This window comes from Meriones unguiculatus, chromosome 17 (genome assembly GCF_030254825.1).
Source record: "Meriones unguiculatus strain TT.TT164.6M chromosome 17, Bangor_MerUng_6.1, whole genome shotgun sequence".
NCBI classification, from domain to species: domain Eukaryota; kingdom Metazoa; phylum Chordata; class Mammalia; order Rodentia; family Muridae; genus Meriones; species Meriones unguiculatus.
Window position 1 is genome coordinate 9,985,178 of NC_083364.1, and position 14,654 is coordinate 9,999,831.

At 40.4% G+C, this 14,654-nt stretch overlaps 1 protein-coding gene across 3 annotated transcripts in view; it reads left to right on the forward strand.

Annotated features, from left to right (window-relative positions):
* Mon2 (MON2 homolog, regulator of endosome-to-Golgi trafficking) overlaps positions 1-14,654 on the forward strand; it is a 79,689-nt gene that overhangs the window by 46,807 nt on the left and 18,228 nt on the right. For all 3 annotated transcript variants that reach the window (XM_021636512.2, XM_021636514.2, XM_060371001.1), the window contains 7 exons: positions 704-805; positions 1,876-1,986; positions 4,460-4,635; positions 6,845-7,007; positions 8,293-8,586; positions 9,467-9,665; positions 12,825-13,447. In XM_021636512.2, coding sequence (XP_021492187.1) covers positions 704-805; positions 1,876-1,986; positions 4,460-4,635; positions 6,845-7,007; positions 8,293-8,586; positions 9,467-9,665; positions 12,825-13,447 — 1,668 coding nt within the window. The remainder of the gene's footprint in view (positions 1-703; positions 806-1,875; positions 1,987-4,459; positions 4,636-6,844; positions 7,008-8,292; positions 8,587-9,466; positions 9,666-12,824; positions 13,448-14,654) is intronic.

The following is a 14,654-nucleotide window of genomic DNA, read 5'->3' on the forward strand; positions in this document are numbered from 1 at the left end:
TAAAAAAAAAAATCTTCAGGTATGAATTTAGGACATATATCTGTTCTTTGAAATGCTACAAATGATTGTTACATATTCTCCATTTATGTTAGGTAGGCATCACTTGGGGAGACTTACGTTCTGACACAATCTAATTTGTGTACTATTATCTCCATTTTACACATTAAAAAATTTATGTAAGTTATGTAAGCTATTCAGTGGCCTAATCAAGATGGGATACCAGGCAGTTAAAACTCTGTAGCTCTCAGTCTTAATCTCACACCTTATTTCTCTGTAGCATAAATTTTCCACCACAATTCTTAAGACACCTGTAGATTAGCTAATGCCACATTTGTCATTACCACTGTATAATTTAGTTTACTGAGTTCTATTAGAAAAGAAAAAGATACTATTTAACATTTTCACATTGCAAATGTTTTCACTACCTTAAAAATACAGGAGTGTTTTGTTTTGTTTTTTAATAGATTTGTGGGTCTGTAAGATCTGTAACTCATTTACTTTTTATGCCAATATAATTTGGGGATAATTTTGGAGCTGTTCTAGGGTGGTAAAAAGACTTGTCTCATAAGAATAGGTTCTGTCATATTTACTGCTAACTTTTTGTATATTCACTGATTGTAACTGAATCACAGTATGTTCTGCTTTATTCATAGTTATCACAGAATTCTCTTTAACATCAAAATGTAATATGTTTCTTCCTCAGGAACCATCTCTTTTTGCTGTTGCCAAACTGTTAGAAACTGGTCTAGTTAATATGCACAGAATAGAAATTTTATGGAGACCTCTAACTGGCCATCTACTTGAGGTAAACTGTCTTTCTTAAATACTATAATTTTTTACTGATAAAATCATGTATGTTGATCTTATGATTCAGCATAATGAGAAATTAGGTTTCCCCTCCTCTTCCTCACCCTGTGTATTTTATCAGAGGACTAAAGTTGTACAGTAATTAGCTTGGGGAAGTGTTTGTGAAATAGAAAACGGTAAGTTTTTAACTTGTAGAATAGCTGTCTGTTAAAATCTATTTCTTTTTATCACAGTCTCTTGTTTCACCTCAATTTCAGGTTTTCTGAAAGTTGGTAACAGTTTGGGGTGTGAGTGAGCTGCAAATACAGCTTGTTCACAAGTTTGCTATAGTGGAGGTGGCGTGAGGGGAAAAAACTGTGATGCGTCCACTGAATCACGGCTAGTGAGAGGGAGAGAATTTTCATCTAGACAGATCTCTTGTTCACCTTGAGATGCCTTGATAATTAGCTGGTATTTAACTCCAGCTGCCACTATTGGTATATATGTTTGTATGTAGTTGGGGACCATGGTCATTTAATGTCATTTTAGAAGCCTAGTATTTAGATAGTGTTCTTTCTAAGATTTTATCCATTTTATTGCAATTAATTTACCAATAAAGGATGTGCGCAGACTTCATTTTGACTAAACCCTCTTATCAGGTGAGAGTGGGCTCAGGACAGTGTTGTATAAACTGAACCAACCATTTTATCAAATGCTGAAGCCCTGGGTTCAGTTCCTAGCAGCAACAGGAAAACAGGAACAAAAAACAAGATAGCCCCTAGGATGTGATTTCTTTGTTTCTCCTGATGACATAGTCCTTCAGTCATGGAACCCTTCCTTTCCTGTGACTTGTCTCAGTTTCATCTTTTCTTTTTTGTCTTCTCTCTCTTGCCTCCCTTGCCTTTATTCAGAAGGTAAGCTTACAGAAAATTTATGGCTATAATTTTTTTTTTACTGAATATTATATGCTATTTTTAAGGTATAAAAAGTAACAAGCGCTTTGGTTTTCTGTTCTTGGATTCATGTGTATCCCTTACCTTATGCACACAGTTGAATATATTTTAACTTTACTCAGTTATTCTTCTTCAGGTCTGCCAGCACCCCAACTCTCGCATGAGAGAGTGGGGGGCGGAAGCTTTGACGTCACTCATTAAAGCGGGGCTGACGTTCAACCACGAGCCTCCACTTTCACAGAACCAGGTAAAAATAGTAGTCAGTGACACCTGCAGATGTAATTTTATGTTACTGTCACCTCATGATAGTCTAGCACAAATCTCTTTTTGTGAAACAGTGTCTTTCATAGCACAGGCTGGCCTCACTGTGTACAGCCAAGGATGACCTGGAATTCTTGGGCCTCCGGCTCTCACCTCCCAAGTGCTGGGATTTTAAGGTGTGCACCACCAAGCCCATATTTAAAAGATTTCTTAAACTTAATATTTTCTATTTGACATGTAGGCTGCGGATCACTTACTAGGGCCAACATAGTTTTAGGGTGGTCTTCATAAAAAACATTTAAACCATCTCAAATTAAGTTAGCAAGCTTCCTGGAATTGGTCTTATTGTCTGCAGATTGCCCTTGTTATGAGGTGCTAACAATTCATTCTCGACCCACCTCTGCCCTATCCCTACCATGTCTGTCCCTCTTCTCTCACTACTTTACACAGGGACAAAGCAAGTATAGAAGCATCAGAAACAGTGCAGTAGGTTTCCGTGTGTGTGTGTGTGTGTGTGTGTGTGTGTGGTGCGTGCTTCCATGTGTCCTGTGGAGGCCTTAGGATGACACAGGGTGCCTTCCTCTAGCACTGTTCACTTTACTCTTTGAGGCAGGGTCTCTCGGGAAATCTGGAGCTCCTGAGTCAGCTGGACCGCACTGCCTGCCAGTGCTGGAGTTGCAGATGGCCGCTGTGCAGCATGGCTGCTGTGCCTGCCTTTCATGTGGGTGCTGGGGTCTCGGCTCATGCTGATGTGGCCAGGATTTTACCCAGTTACCCATCTCCCCAGATCCAGTAAAATAGATTCTATTTTTAAATAATTTTGTCACTTTAAACTTTCAGAATTTTCTTTTGGACTTAGTTTTTTGTCCTTTCTTTGCCATTCACATATATTTTACAATATTTTTAAAGTTCACTGATGTTCAACCATTTCAAGACTGAGTAAAACTGAAGCATCTAGTAGCCATTTCCTTTTCCCTTGTCATCTTACCCCTCATCACCGTAGTGTGCTCCACCCAGGAATCCAGCACACCAGAGTTGACTAGAGTTAGAACAGAATGATGGGCAGGACAGGAGATCTCTGCTCTTGTGCAGCTTCTTTTTAGTGGTTTCTTTTTTCTCTGTGCTGTAGTTTGGAAGGTTTGTTTTGCTTGCTTCTTCTTTTGACTCGTGCTAGGGACTGAACCGTGGCCCTGCACATGCTGGGCTGTCAGTGTCCTAACACCCAGCTGCGCCCGATGCTCTTGATGTGTGAAGACAGGGTCTCGCTGCAGCATCCTGCCTGGCCTCAGACTTTCAGTCCTCCTGCTTTTGCCGCCTGAGTACTGAAACCATGGAGAGATGCTTCCAAACTGGCTCTGGTTTAAACCTTTAAAAAAATATAAACTCATGGCTGACAAAATGACTGAGTGGGTGAAGGTGATTGCCATCAGTTCTGACTACCTGAGCTCAGTCCCCGGGACCCACACAGTGCAAGGAGAGACTGACTGCCACAAGATGTCCTGTGGACCTCACATGTACGCTGTGGCACACACTCAGAAATGCTTGCTCAGTGCCTGGCGCACAGTGAAAGTTTAGCAAATATTGGTTTAGTAAGTCAACCACATACAATAAAATTTGGAGGGAAAAAATTAAACTGTAGTGCTTTTTAAATGCTGAAAGACAAAGTGCCTTTTTCCCAACTGTGGCTTTTTGTCATCTGTTAATAATAATAATTATTAAATTAAATTAAATTAATATTACTAAAGCATTTTATAGCTTTTATTATATCACACTTGATAGTTTTGCATTTAAATACATGCTATGCATTAATAGAATAAATGAAAGATGATACTAGATACTGGGAATTGTTTTCTTTTTTTCAAATGTAGCTGAAGATCTGTCTCTTTTAGTGAGGTCCGTTTCTAAGTGGGTTGCTGGGTGCAGTAGAACACGCCTGTAATCCCAGCACTCAGGAGGCAGGCGGGACTCTATAAGTTCAAGGCCAGCCTGGTCTACAGAGCTAGTCCAAATAGCCAAAGCTACACAGAGAAACCCTGTCTCAAATAAACAAAGAATAGAAAGCATTTCTACGTGGGTATGTGAAGGAAGGTAATCTACCTGACCCTTTGACGTGCTGAGGATTGATCAGCTTGCTTTTCGCCCTTTACTTAAGAGTAGAAAAGTGGCAAAGCTCTGGAGGGTACTGCTAGAGAAATCATACTTGTGTTCTTTAACCAGAAAATTTTCTGTTTACTACAATATTGCGAGTGGAGGTGAATCTGAAACTCAAAAGGAACAGCAGAGAAGCGTGGAACACTCTGTAGCCCCAGTACTTGGCAAATTGAGTCACAAGATCACTTGAGCCCAAAACTTGTAGACCAACTTGGTCAGCATAGGGATGAGTCCGGTGAGACAGCTGTAACACAGGCTTCCTGTCTGTTTGGACTTTTTTCCTCATTTACTTCCTGTCCCCTTTCTAGAGGCTACAGCTGCTTTTACTGAACCCGTTAAAAGAGATGTCCAATGTTAACCATCCAGATATCCGACTCAAGCAGCTGGAATGTGTGCTGCAGATTCTGCAGAGCCAGGGAGACAGTCTTGGGCCTGGCTGGCCTTTAGTTCTTGGAGTTATGGGAGCAATCAGAAATGATCAAGGGTAAGTTCAAAATGGATACCCAACATGTACGGAAATTAGAAGGGAGCCACCCTAAAGTCCTGCAGTGAGAAGTTTTATTTCTGCCTTCCTGCTCATGTCCACGCATAGTTTCTCATACCTACTCCAAGTAGTTCTGGGAACTTTCAGGTATTGTGTTGCGTTTAAAGGGATAGAAGATTTGTTGTTTTATGCCATTTATATCAGAATGTAAGATTTTATTATAAATAAACCAACTTAACATTTTATAGTACATCTAAAGAACCCCATATATTAGGAAGTCTTAAGAAATTGCTATAAAATGGCTCTATTCATTTGTTTTTTAAACATTTATTCTGTGCATAGTGTTTCCAAAATCCTGTGCTTGCTAGCTGTTCTCAGTACACAAATCAGTGGCCACTCCCCTAGAAGGAGAATACAAGTAAGAAAGTACTTTACTGAACACAATGCTCAGGTGGTAAGGGGCAGCCAGGCCATAAATGATGTCGTGTGCTTTTAAAAGCCATTTGCATTTACCTCGAGTATATTTGGGAGGCAGTTGAGGATTTTACACAGGGCAGTGATATAATCAGACATGCCTTTGACAGCCACCACTGTGGCAGAAGCACAGGAGGAGGAAAGCCAGGAATGTGGCAGTATCGACAAGTGCTTTCTTAGACGTGAGAGGCTTTTGAGGTATTTAGCAGATTGACTTCAGGGAAAGGCAGAAATGCAGTCTAGAGTGATGCCCACATTCTGACTTAGGTAAACTTATGGGTGGTGATAGCATTAGATGCATAAGGAGTAGAGAAGGCAGGCACATTAGAGTGGGATTTGGAATTTTACTTCATTACGATAGAGCATCAGGGAAGCAATTTAACATGTACTAAATAAGCTTGTCTGAAATTCTACAGTATCATACACACATTCTTTTAGTGATAAGTATAGTTGAATTTTATATTAAAACATTGAGAAAATTGAGATAACATTAGAGAAAATTAATGTTTAATATTTGTAATAGTAAATTTTCTCAAATACTACAACGTATTGAGATCATTAAAGTAAAAAATACCAATTTACAGCAAACTGAAGTTGATTTATTTCAACTCCTAACACAAAGTAGGATGTGTGCTCTAAGAATGAAATGAAAGCATCAGTACTTAGAAATTCTGTAACACATTGAACACTTGGTAACTAGCAGCTATTATTTTTCCTTTACATCATTTACCATTTGTTTTCTTTTGCTTTCTATTGCTGTGATTAACGCCGTGACCAAAAGTATCTTGAGTAAAGGATTTATTTGGCTTTCGTGTCCTAGTCATAGTTCACCATGAAGGGAAGCCAAGGCGGGCACTGAAGTAGAAGACATGAAGGAGCAGTGCTTACAGCTTGCTCCCCCGGATTGCGTAGTTTGCTTTCTTTTACGGCCCAGGGCCACCTACCCAGGGGTGGTCCAACCCGCAGTGGGCAGCGTCCTCTCACATCAGTCACCAGTCAAGAAAATGCCCCACCGCCTTACCTATAGGCAAGCTGATAGAGACGGTCCCTCGACGCCCATACAGCTCTGCTGTGAGCCAAGTAGACAGAACTAGCCAGAATACCACCAAACTTTTCCTCCAAAACCACATGCTTCTTATTTCCTTGGGAAATTTACAGTGTACTTTTCTCACAGAATAGATGTATAATTGTTTTTAGATATTTTTAAAGATACTGTTCAGATATATAAAACAACTCAGTTGATGAGTAAAAAGTCTGCATGCGCTGGGTGCCGTAGGAGATAGATCTGGTGCAGCGGGGACAAGTGAGCTGTGGCACTCTCCCTTGCGCATTGTCCCAGGTGTTCCGCTGTGAGTTGGTGACACTGATTTCCCCTTCTCTAAGTCTAATTTCTTTTGAGACTGTCTTACTGTGTAGCTCTGGCTGGCCTGAAATCCACTTTGTATCCCTGCCTTCCAAGTGCTGGGATTGAGTCTAATCTTATCTTGTTAATATCGACAAGGTCCCTTTACTCTTTTCTGTTTGAGAGAGTATAATTGTTTTATTTGTTTTGGGTTTTGGTTTTTTTTTGTTTTGTTTTGTTTTTACATTTCTATGGTTACTGAGGTACTATGTAACCAGAAAGTGCTTCTGTGTTAGAATTCTAAAATAAAAGTTAGGCTGGTTCAGATTATTGTGAGGTTTTCTTGCACCTTTCTTATAAATGCACATTACCCTTTTTTGTGTGTGTTTTCAGAGAATCACTCATCAGAACTGCCTTTCAGTGTCTGCAGTTGGTTGTGACAGATTTCCTACCCACAATGCCTTGTTCTTGCCTACAGATAGTTGTGGATGTGGCAGGTAGCTTTGGGCTTCATAACCAAGAACTTAATATTAGTTTAACTTCAATTGGCTTATTGGTGAGTATCATTGCTTTTCTTACAGTAGTATCCTGTTTAAATGACTTATGCAGTTAGCACTTAATACACACACAGGCTGGACTCTGAACATTTTTACTGACTTTTAAGTACCAAACATATCCTCCATGAAGAATTAAATCATTTAGGTAACAATCTGTTAGTAGCAGGACATGTGAAACCATTTTGATATACTGGCCTTTAAAGTTTGAGTTCTGCAAAGTTTATTTATGAGGAGAGAACTTAGTGAAACAATAATAGTAAATACGCAAGAGGAAAGTCCTGGCTGATGTTAGTGTGCGCATTAAGTGACCTTAAACAGCATTTCCATAGGCTAGTTCGCAGGGAAGCTTTATTTACAGTTTTGATAACCCTGTAGTCTGTCAACAGCGCTGTTAGACACGGGAGACAGCGCAGAATAGTGGAAGGCTAAACACGGACCTGTGTGTGTGCAGTCGTGTTTAGCTCTTGACTCTTGACTTACTGACGTTCGAGTCTTAGTTTACATTTCTGGAGTACAGAAGTAGTGTGTTAGAGTATTGCAAGTAGTTCACGTGAAGCAAACATGAAAACTGCCCCAAAAGCTGTTGTAATTTTATAAAGCTGAACCTAAATTTCTCATAAGTTAGTTAAGTGCTGTTTGAAGGCACTATTTAGAATCTCCTAAATGTTTATTATGACTCAGAAGTTCCATGAAATTGATTTTCCGTTTCTCACACTAAGTAGGTAAGTTGGTCTTTTTCTATGAAAACCGTGGCCATGGAAGACTGTGATCTGACGCATGCTAGCCTGCCGCCAGTGAGCAGCTGGGTAATTCAGGGCTCGGTCTCCACTGGACACCGTTACTTTCTCGGATGTTCATGTGTTGTGGCCTGAGTGTTTCCATCATTGGTTACTCATCACTAAGTCACATAGCTCATTTCCATTGAGAATAAAGTCTTGGTATATGTGAAAATAGTAATGGTTCTTTTTGTATGAAATGATAAAGTCTTAAGTGATACTAAGGAATTACTTTGTTGTGGTGCAATGCTATATTTTTATACATAAAAATTATAGTGACTAGGTGTTATGAATTCAACACATTGAAATTCATTAATTTTTTCTACATATACTTGAAATTTTTCATAATAAAAAGTACAGGATAATAAAAGTTAATGCTAAGACAAAATAATTAGCCTTTTTTCTTGAAATTAGAGACATTGATGAGGAAAATGCTTAGATTGAATCTATTCTGAGGTTTACAACAAAATTTGTAAATAAAGTTACAGTTTTATACTTTTCTTTTTAGTGGAATATTTCAGATTATTTTTTCCAAAGAGGGGAAACTATTGAAAAAGAGTTAAATAAAGAAGAGGCGGCCCAGCAGAAGCAGGCAGAAGAGAAAGGAGTATCTCTGAATCGCCCATTCCACCCTGCACCCCCATTTGACTGCCTGTGGTTGTGTCTTTATGCAAAACTGGGGGAACTTTGTGTGGACCCCCGCCCTGCAGTGAGGAAGAGTGCGGGGCAGACCCTGTTCTCTACGATAGGCGCGCACGGAACCTTGCTGCAGCACTCGACCTGGCACACGGTCATCTGGAAGGTACAGGAAGACAGTTTGGGCGGTTCGCGTTTAGTGTGCTATTACAGCATTTTTCAGTTAAATGTGTTGACTTTTAAGAGAATCACTCCCATGTATTTGTTTATTTGCCAAAATAGAAACATTGGCTTTGTCGTCTTTTAAACCATAGTACACATAGGACAAGTTAGTTTTTAAAGATTGATTTTCATTGTGTGTGAGAGAGAGAGAAGCGCACATAGCACCCAGGTATCACTGAAGCTAAGGGCTCCCATTGCCTCATCCACTCTCTGTTCCCCCTGGTAGACCAGACCGGGTCGCTAGTTCCTTAAAGCCACGTGGAAAGCCTTCTCCTCTGCTTTCTCATTCCTCTCCTCTCTTCTCCTGTCCTTCTTTCCTTCCTTTCTTGTGGCTGTGCTGGCACTTAAACCCAGGACCTTGTGCCTAACATTATTAAATCATTTTCTTTTTGAAGTTTTCTGTTTCATAAACAAACCTGCTCTGTTCAGTGTGCTTCCCCTAACCTTGTGTGTTCTTGTGTTCCTTTGAGTGTAAACACTTCCCAAATTCTAGGTTTTGTTTGCTGATTTTTTTTTTCCCACCTCATTTAGTCCCAAGTTCAATTTGGACATGTCTATAGTGATACTCTCTGCATCTTTCAAGTATCACCCCGGAGGTGTTCAACAGAAAGCAAATCCTGGCTGGTGTTCTGTCCACTTAATTTATGTTTTCATTATTCCATGACCTTAAGGATAAGTTTAAGAATGCACAGTTGTCTTTTTCAGTCAATTTCTCTAAGTTATGTGAATTAATAACATTTTACCTATCTTTATAACTTATAGTTTCTCTTGACATTACTTAAGTCATCAATATTTTTTATATGATCTTTAAAATAAATACTTAGGTACTCTTTCATCTACTGGACCGAGTTCGAGAATCTTCTACGACTGCAGACAAAGAAAAGATTGAGTCTGGAGGTGGAAATATTTTAATTCATCATTCAAGAGATACCGCAGAGAAGCAATGGGCTGAGACGTGGGTATTAACACTGGCTGGAGTAGCAAGAATCTTCAACACCAGAAGATATTTACTGCAGCCCTTAGGTACGTAAACATTCTCTTTCTCTGCGCACACATGTAGTTTGTGTTAGAAGAAGTTTGGAACATACATAGAAAATTCTTTGGGAATTGATAAACAGTTCTACCTCTCAAGAACAGTCAATCTTAACTGTATCCTTCATGTGTGGTGGGTACATGTTCATTTTATTGAGGGAAAAATAATGCCCACCTACTCTGGACTAGCCTTCAGGGTACAGTGCTGAGCAGAATACATGCAATGTTGAACTTGAGAAAAGAGCCATAAATATACTCAAAAGTGAAAAATGGTTTCAGTGATTAATGCCAAAAAGAAAGTTAGTGCATTGTGAGTTTAGAGTAGATTGGTGAAGCCAAATTGGCAACTTGAGAGGACAGTACTGTCTTAGAGGTATACCGGGTAGATAAGAGTTCACTGGGCCAGGTAAGGTGAAGTGAGGTTAGGCTTACAGATAAATGGATGAAAGACTGAAGGAGGAAGGCTGAGGACCCTAGCGTTCTTATAGCTCTGAAATAGGGAGTAAAAACACAATGGAATACTACTCTGAGAGAAATGTGGTTTTTAAGGAGGTAGAAATGTAGGAAAAGGCCAGGCTGTGTTAAATGTGTTCAGAGGTGGGACCTCATCCTAACAGCAAGCTAAAGAAAAACAAAACTGCTGGAAAGTTTATACTGTAAGTAACTTTATTAGATTTTTGGTTCAAAAAGATCACTCTTGTTGGAGGGAAGGGTGAAGGAAGAGGGAGAGAGAGAGCGTTAAATGGCATGGCATACTGGTGAGGAAACAGTTAAATGTAAATTGTAGTACTCAAGCATGACCAAGTTTATAGCTAATTCCATAGAGAATATGGTAATTCTGGAGACTTTTACTATTGCACCAGGGAGAGATGAGTGCTAGTGTTGCCTGAAGTGCAGGGCAAGGGATGATGAGACATATTCTTGAATGTACAAAACAGTGCCCAATGGGGCTGGAGAGAGGGCTCAGAGGTTAAGAGCGCTGGCTGTTCTTCCAAAGGTCATGAGTTCAACTCCCAGCAACCCCATGGTGGCCCACAACCATCTACAATGAGAACTGGTGCCCTCTTCTGGCCTGGAGGCATATGTGCAGGCAGAATACTGTATATATAATAAATAAATCTTAAAAAAGAAATCAGTGTTCAAAATAAAGATTGCCAGTTAGTGATGTCAGTGGGTTTGAGGCTGCGAACCCAAGGGAGGTTGCAGTGTTTTTGGTTTGGGTGACAGTGTTGGGGACAGTACAGAAAAATTGATGAAGGTACTATTGGACAATTAATTGTATGAAGGAGGTCTACACACCTGAGTATGTGAGTACATGCACTTTGATTGCACTTGATGGTCAGTAGACAGCATTGGATGACCCGAGGTCACTCCCTTATTCCCTTGAGACTCAGTCTCCTATAGAACCTGGAACTCCTGTTTCTGCCCCCACAGTGCTGAGGCTCCACAGCCACACTGAACTTTTTATATAGGAAGGGTTTGAACTCCAGTCTTCTTGTTTGCAGAGCAAGCATGCTGAGATTAAAGCACTTGCCCACTGCAGCTCTTTGTTGTTATTGTATGCTTGTTTAGCGTGCACACTAGAGATTGAATTCTGGTCCTTGGTACTGCGTGGCAACTACATCACCAAATGTGCCATTTCCCGAGCTCCCTCAAATGTTTTTGTTTGGTGTGGTGTGGTTTGCTTTTTGAGACTGGATCTTTCTACATCTCCTTGGATGTCCGTGGAGCTCACTGTGTGGACCAGGCTGCCTCTGTCTGTCAAGTGTTGGGTTAAAATGTATGCCACCACACGAAGTGTATTTTTGTTTAATTTGGATTTTTCTCTTTGTGTATAATTTACACATGGAATATACAAAGCATCATTGTTAATGCGTGTTTACTTTATGCCAACAGACATGAATTGTTAAGTATTGATTTAAATTTTTTAATGAAAATATAAAGCAGCTCAGGTGCTTGGATAAGTTTTTTTAATGTGAACACTAGTGAATTTGCTTTTAACAGACCAATGTGCAACATATGTAGACTTTTAGAAAGTTAACTTACTGGCTTTTTTTTTTACGTTTGTTTCTTCATTGTGTGTTAGGGTAGTGGGGAGTGCACACAATGTGTGAAGGTCAGAGGAAGACTTTCAGGAATTAGTCCTACCCTTCCACTATGTAGGCCACGGGAGCTGAACTTCGGTCTTCTGGCTTCAGCCATCTTTCCACAGCCCTCTAAAAAATGTTTAAGAAAACTCAGAGCTATAAATGTATTGTAATGTGAAGATTAAAGTATAAGTTTAGAATTTTGTGGAGTGTGAAATATAGCCTGTTTTAAACATTTAGACATTAAAATCATGTGCGGTGATTTCTCTGGTGGTGAAGAATGAGGACATCATGGGTTGCAGATAGTTGAGTGATAGAGCACTTGCCTACTATACATGAAAGTGCCAGCTCAACCCTAACCCTGCAGAAATGGGGGGAGGGGATCTATGTTTAAACTACTGTTAATGAAAGCCAGTGGGCAGCAGACAATGTCACTGAGAGCTTTTGTTTTATCTTCCTATATTTTTCTTCTCCTTAAGCAAAAGTAAATAAAATCTCTGTAAGTGGATGTGTTACCCACTTAACATATGCATATTTAAAGATGTTCTATTTGTAAAGATGTTCTATCATTTCTGGATCATGGTCTTTTTAACTCTCATTTCTTGTTATTTGTGTGTAGGAGGGCATGTGTGTTCAATGTGTATGCTCAGCATGCCTGTGGCAGCCAGGGGACAGCTTAAGGGAACTATTTCTCTTCTGCTGTGTTTGCTGCAAGCTCTCTGTTGCTGCCACTCATGTACGCCAGGGTGGCCAGCCGTGAGCTTTTGTGTGGCTGACCTGTCTGCACCTGGCATCTTGCTGTGAGAGTGTCTGCACCATGGAGGCAAGCTACCCATCAGGCTCTGTGGTTCTGCAGCTGGCGCTCAGTTGTTAGTCTTGTGTGGCTAGACAACTCTCAGCCATCTTTGCCAGGCCTGATTCATGGGTTTTGTACCTTAGAACCTAATTATATTCTTTCTAGTTCTATGACAGTTTAGGCAGAAAATAAGGCAGCACTGCTCAAATGTCTAAGAGAATATGGTCATTTTTATGTTAATTGTATCTCCCACTTTTCCTAATACAGGAGACTTTTCAAGAGCTTGGGACGTTCTTCTTGACCACATTCAGTCGGCTGCACTCAGCAAGAACAACGAAGTGTCCCTGGCTGCTCTGAAAAGCTTCCAGGAAATCTTACAGATTGTGTCCCCTGTCAGAGACTCAGAAAAGCCTGAGACCCCTGTAGTTAATGTGCCCGTGCCTGTCCTTATAGGAAGCATTTCAGGCCCAGGCCTGAACAGGCCATTTGTAAGGACAGATTCCATTGGAGAAAAACTGGGAAGATACAGTTCTGAGCCACCTGCAGTGACTGATGAGCTTGAAGATTTGAACCTCTGGTGGGCTGCTTGGAATACGTGGTGCAGGACTGGCTCTGAAAGCACGAAGCCACCCGCTGCCCTTGATAGGCTGGCCTTCGTCCCCAGCCAGCCTTTCCTTACGGCTCTGGTCCAAATATTCCCAGCTCTGTACCAGCACGTAAGAGCCGGCTTCAACATGGACGACCTACAGGAGCTGGGGGTCATACTGCACAGTGCTGTTTCGGTCCCCATAAGTTCAGATGCCTCCCCTTTCATTCTCCCATCGTACACGGAAGCAGTTCTGACCAGTCTACAGGAAGCTGTGCTTACGGCTCTCGATGTTCTCCAAAAGGTAAGGGATCTCAGTGGCTGCAGAAGCAAGAGTGAAAATGGTTTTCTGGGTTGGTTGGTTGGTTGGTTGGTTGGTTTTTTGCAGCAAGTTTCAGAAAATAAATTCAGATTTTTTTGAGATTGCTATGAATGTATACTTGATAAATTTAAGATTATCAAGATTTAAAAAAACTTATTCTTTCTGATATTAAAAAAAAACACTTCAGGTCTGCTTTGAATCATTGAGAAGCTGCTGTGTCTTCTAATTCCAGTTCACATAAAGTTAATTCTGAAATTGTTGCTAGTCTATACTAAGACTCAAGGGTGAGTTTATAAAAGTGTTTTTCCTCCTACAGTTTAAATGTGTGTTTTTAGCTGTGTGCTTTACAACAGCACTAAGCGGTCTAAAAATCATGGAATAAATTCAGTCTGGGAAGCAAAACATATCGGAATAAAAGTGGTTTAGATATCAGGGAAATTGGTAGCACAGCTCATAACTATTAAAGTCCTAAGCAAGGGGGTAACAGGATGGCCATGCAGGTGAAGGAGCTGGCGCCAAGCCTGGTGATGGTCTCTGGGACCCACATGGCAAAAGATCGCCCAGAAACTGTTCTGCCCTCCATACACATGCCATGGCACGAGCATATGTACTCACGTACACGTGTGAAAAGCTGAGCAAGATCCAGTGTGAGGAGTCTTCTGTAATCCCAGCACGTGGAAGGCCGAGGCAGGAAGATTCACACAAAGTGTGAGCCCACCCTTATCTGCAGTGTGAAACTCTTATCTGAGGAAACAAACACCAACAACAAAGGCCAACTAAGTAATCAGCCAAGACAAGATAGAGCCAGATTCTGCTGTCCAAGCTCATTTGTGAGATGTCCGTCTGCTTCTAGCTAACTGGCTCCTTTATACCCAGCTGGAATGATGAAAATGCTTTCAATAACTATGGCACCTATAAATTGCCCCGGGAGGAGTCAGGCTACGCGATAGTTCTTTATCTGTTTAGCCTTAGTTCCAGTGTGAATAACTCAAAAGTTAACAAAATATGACATTCACAGATTGTTTGAGAGGCATGAATTTCCACAACTGAAATCAAAATAAGTTTTAAAAATTTTCCATTAGGGAAAAATATAGTTCATCATACTTCCCCCTCTAATTAGATTATACAAATACATTGTTTATACATTTCCTGAAAGAAAATAAAAAAGTAAATTTTTCTATCATAAAAA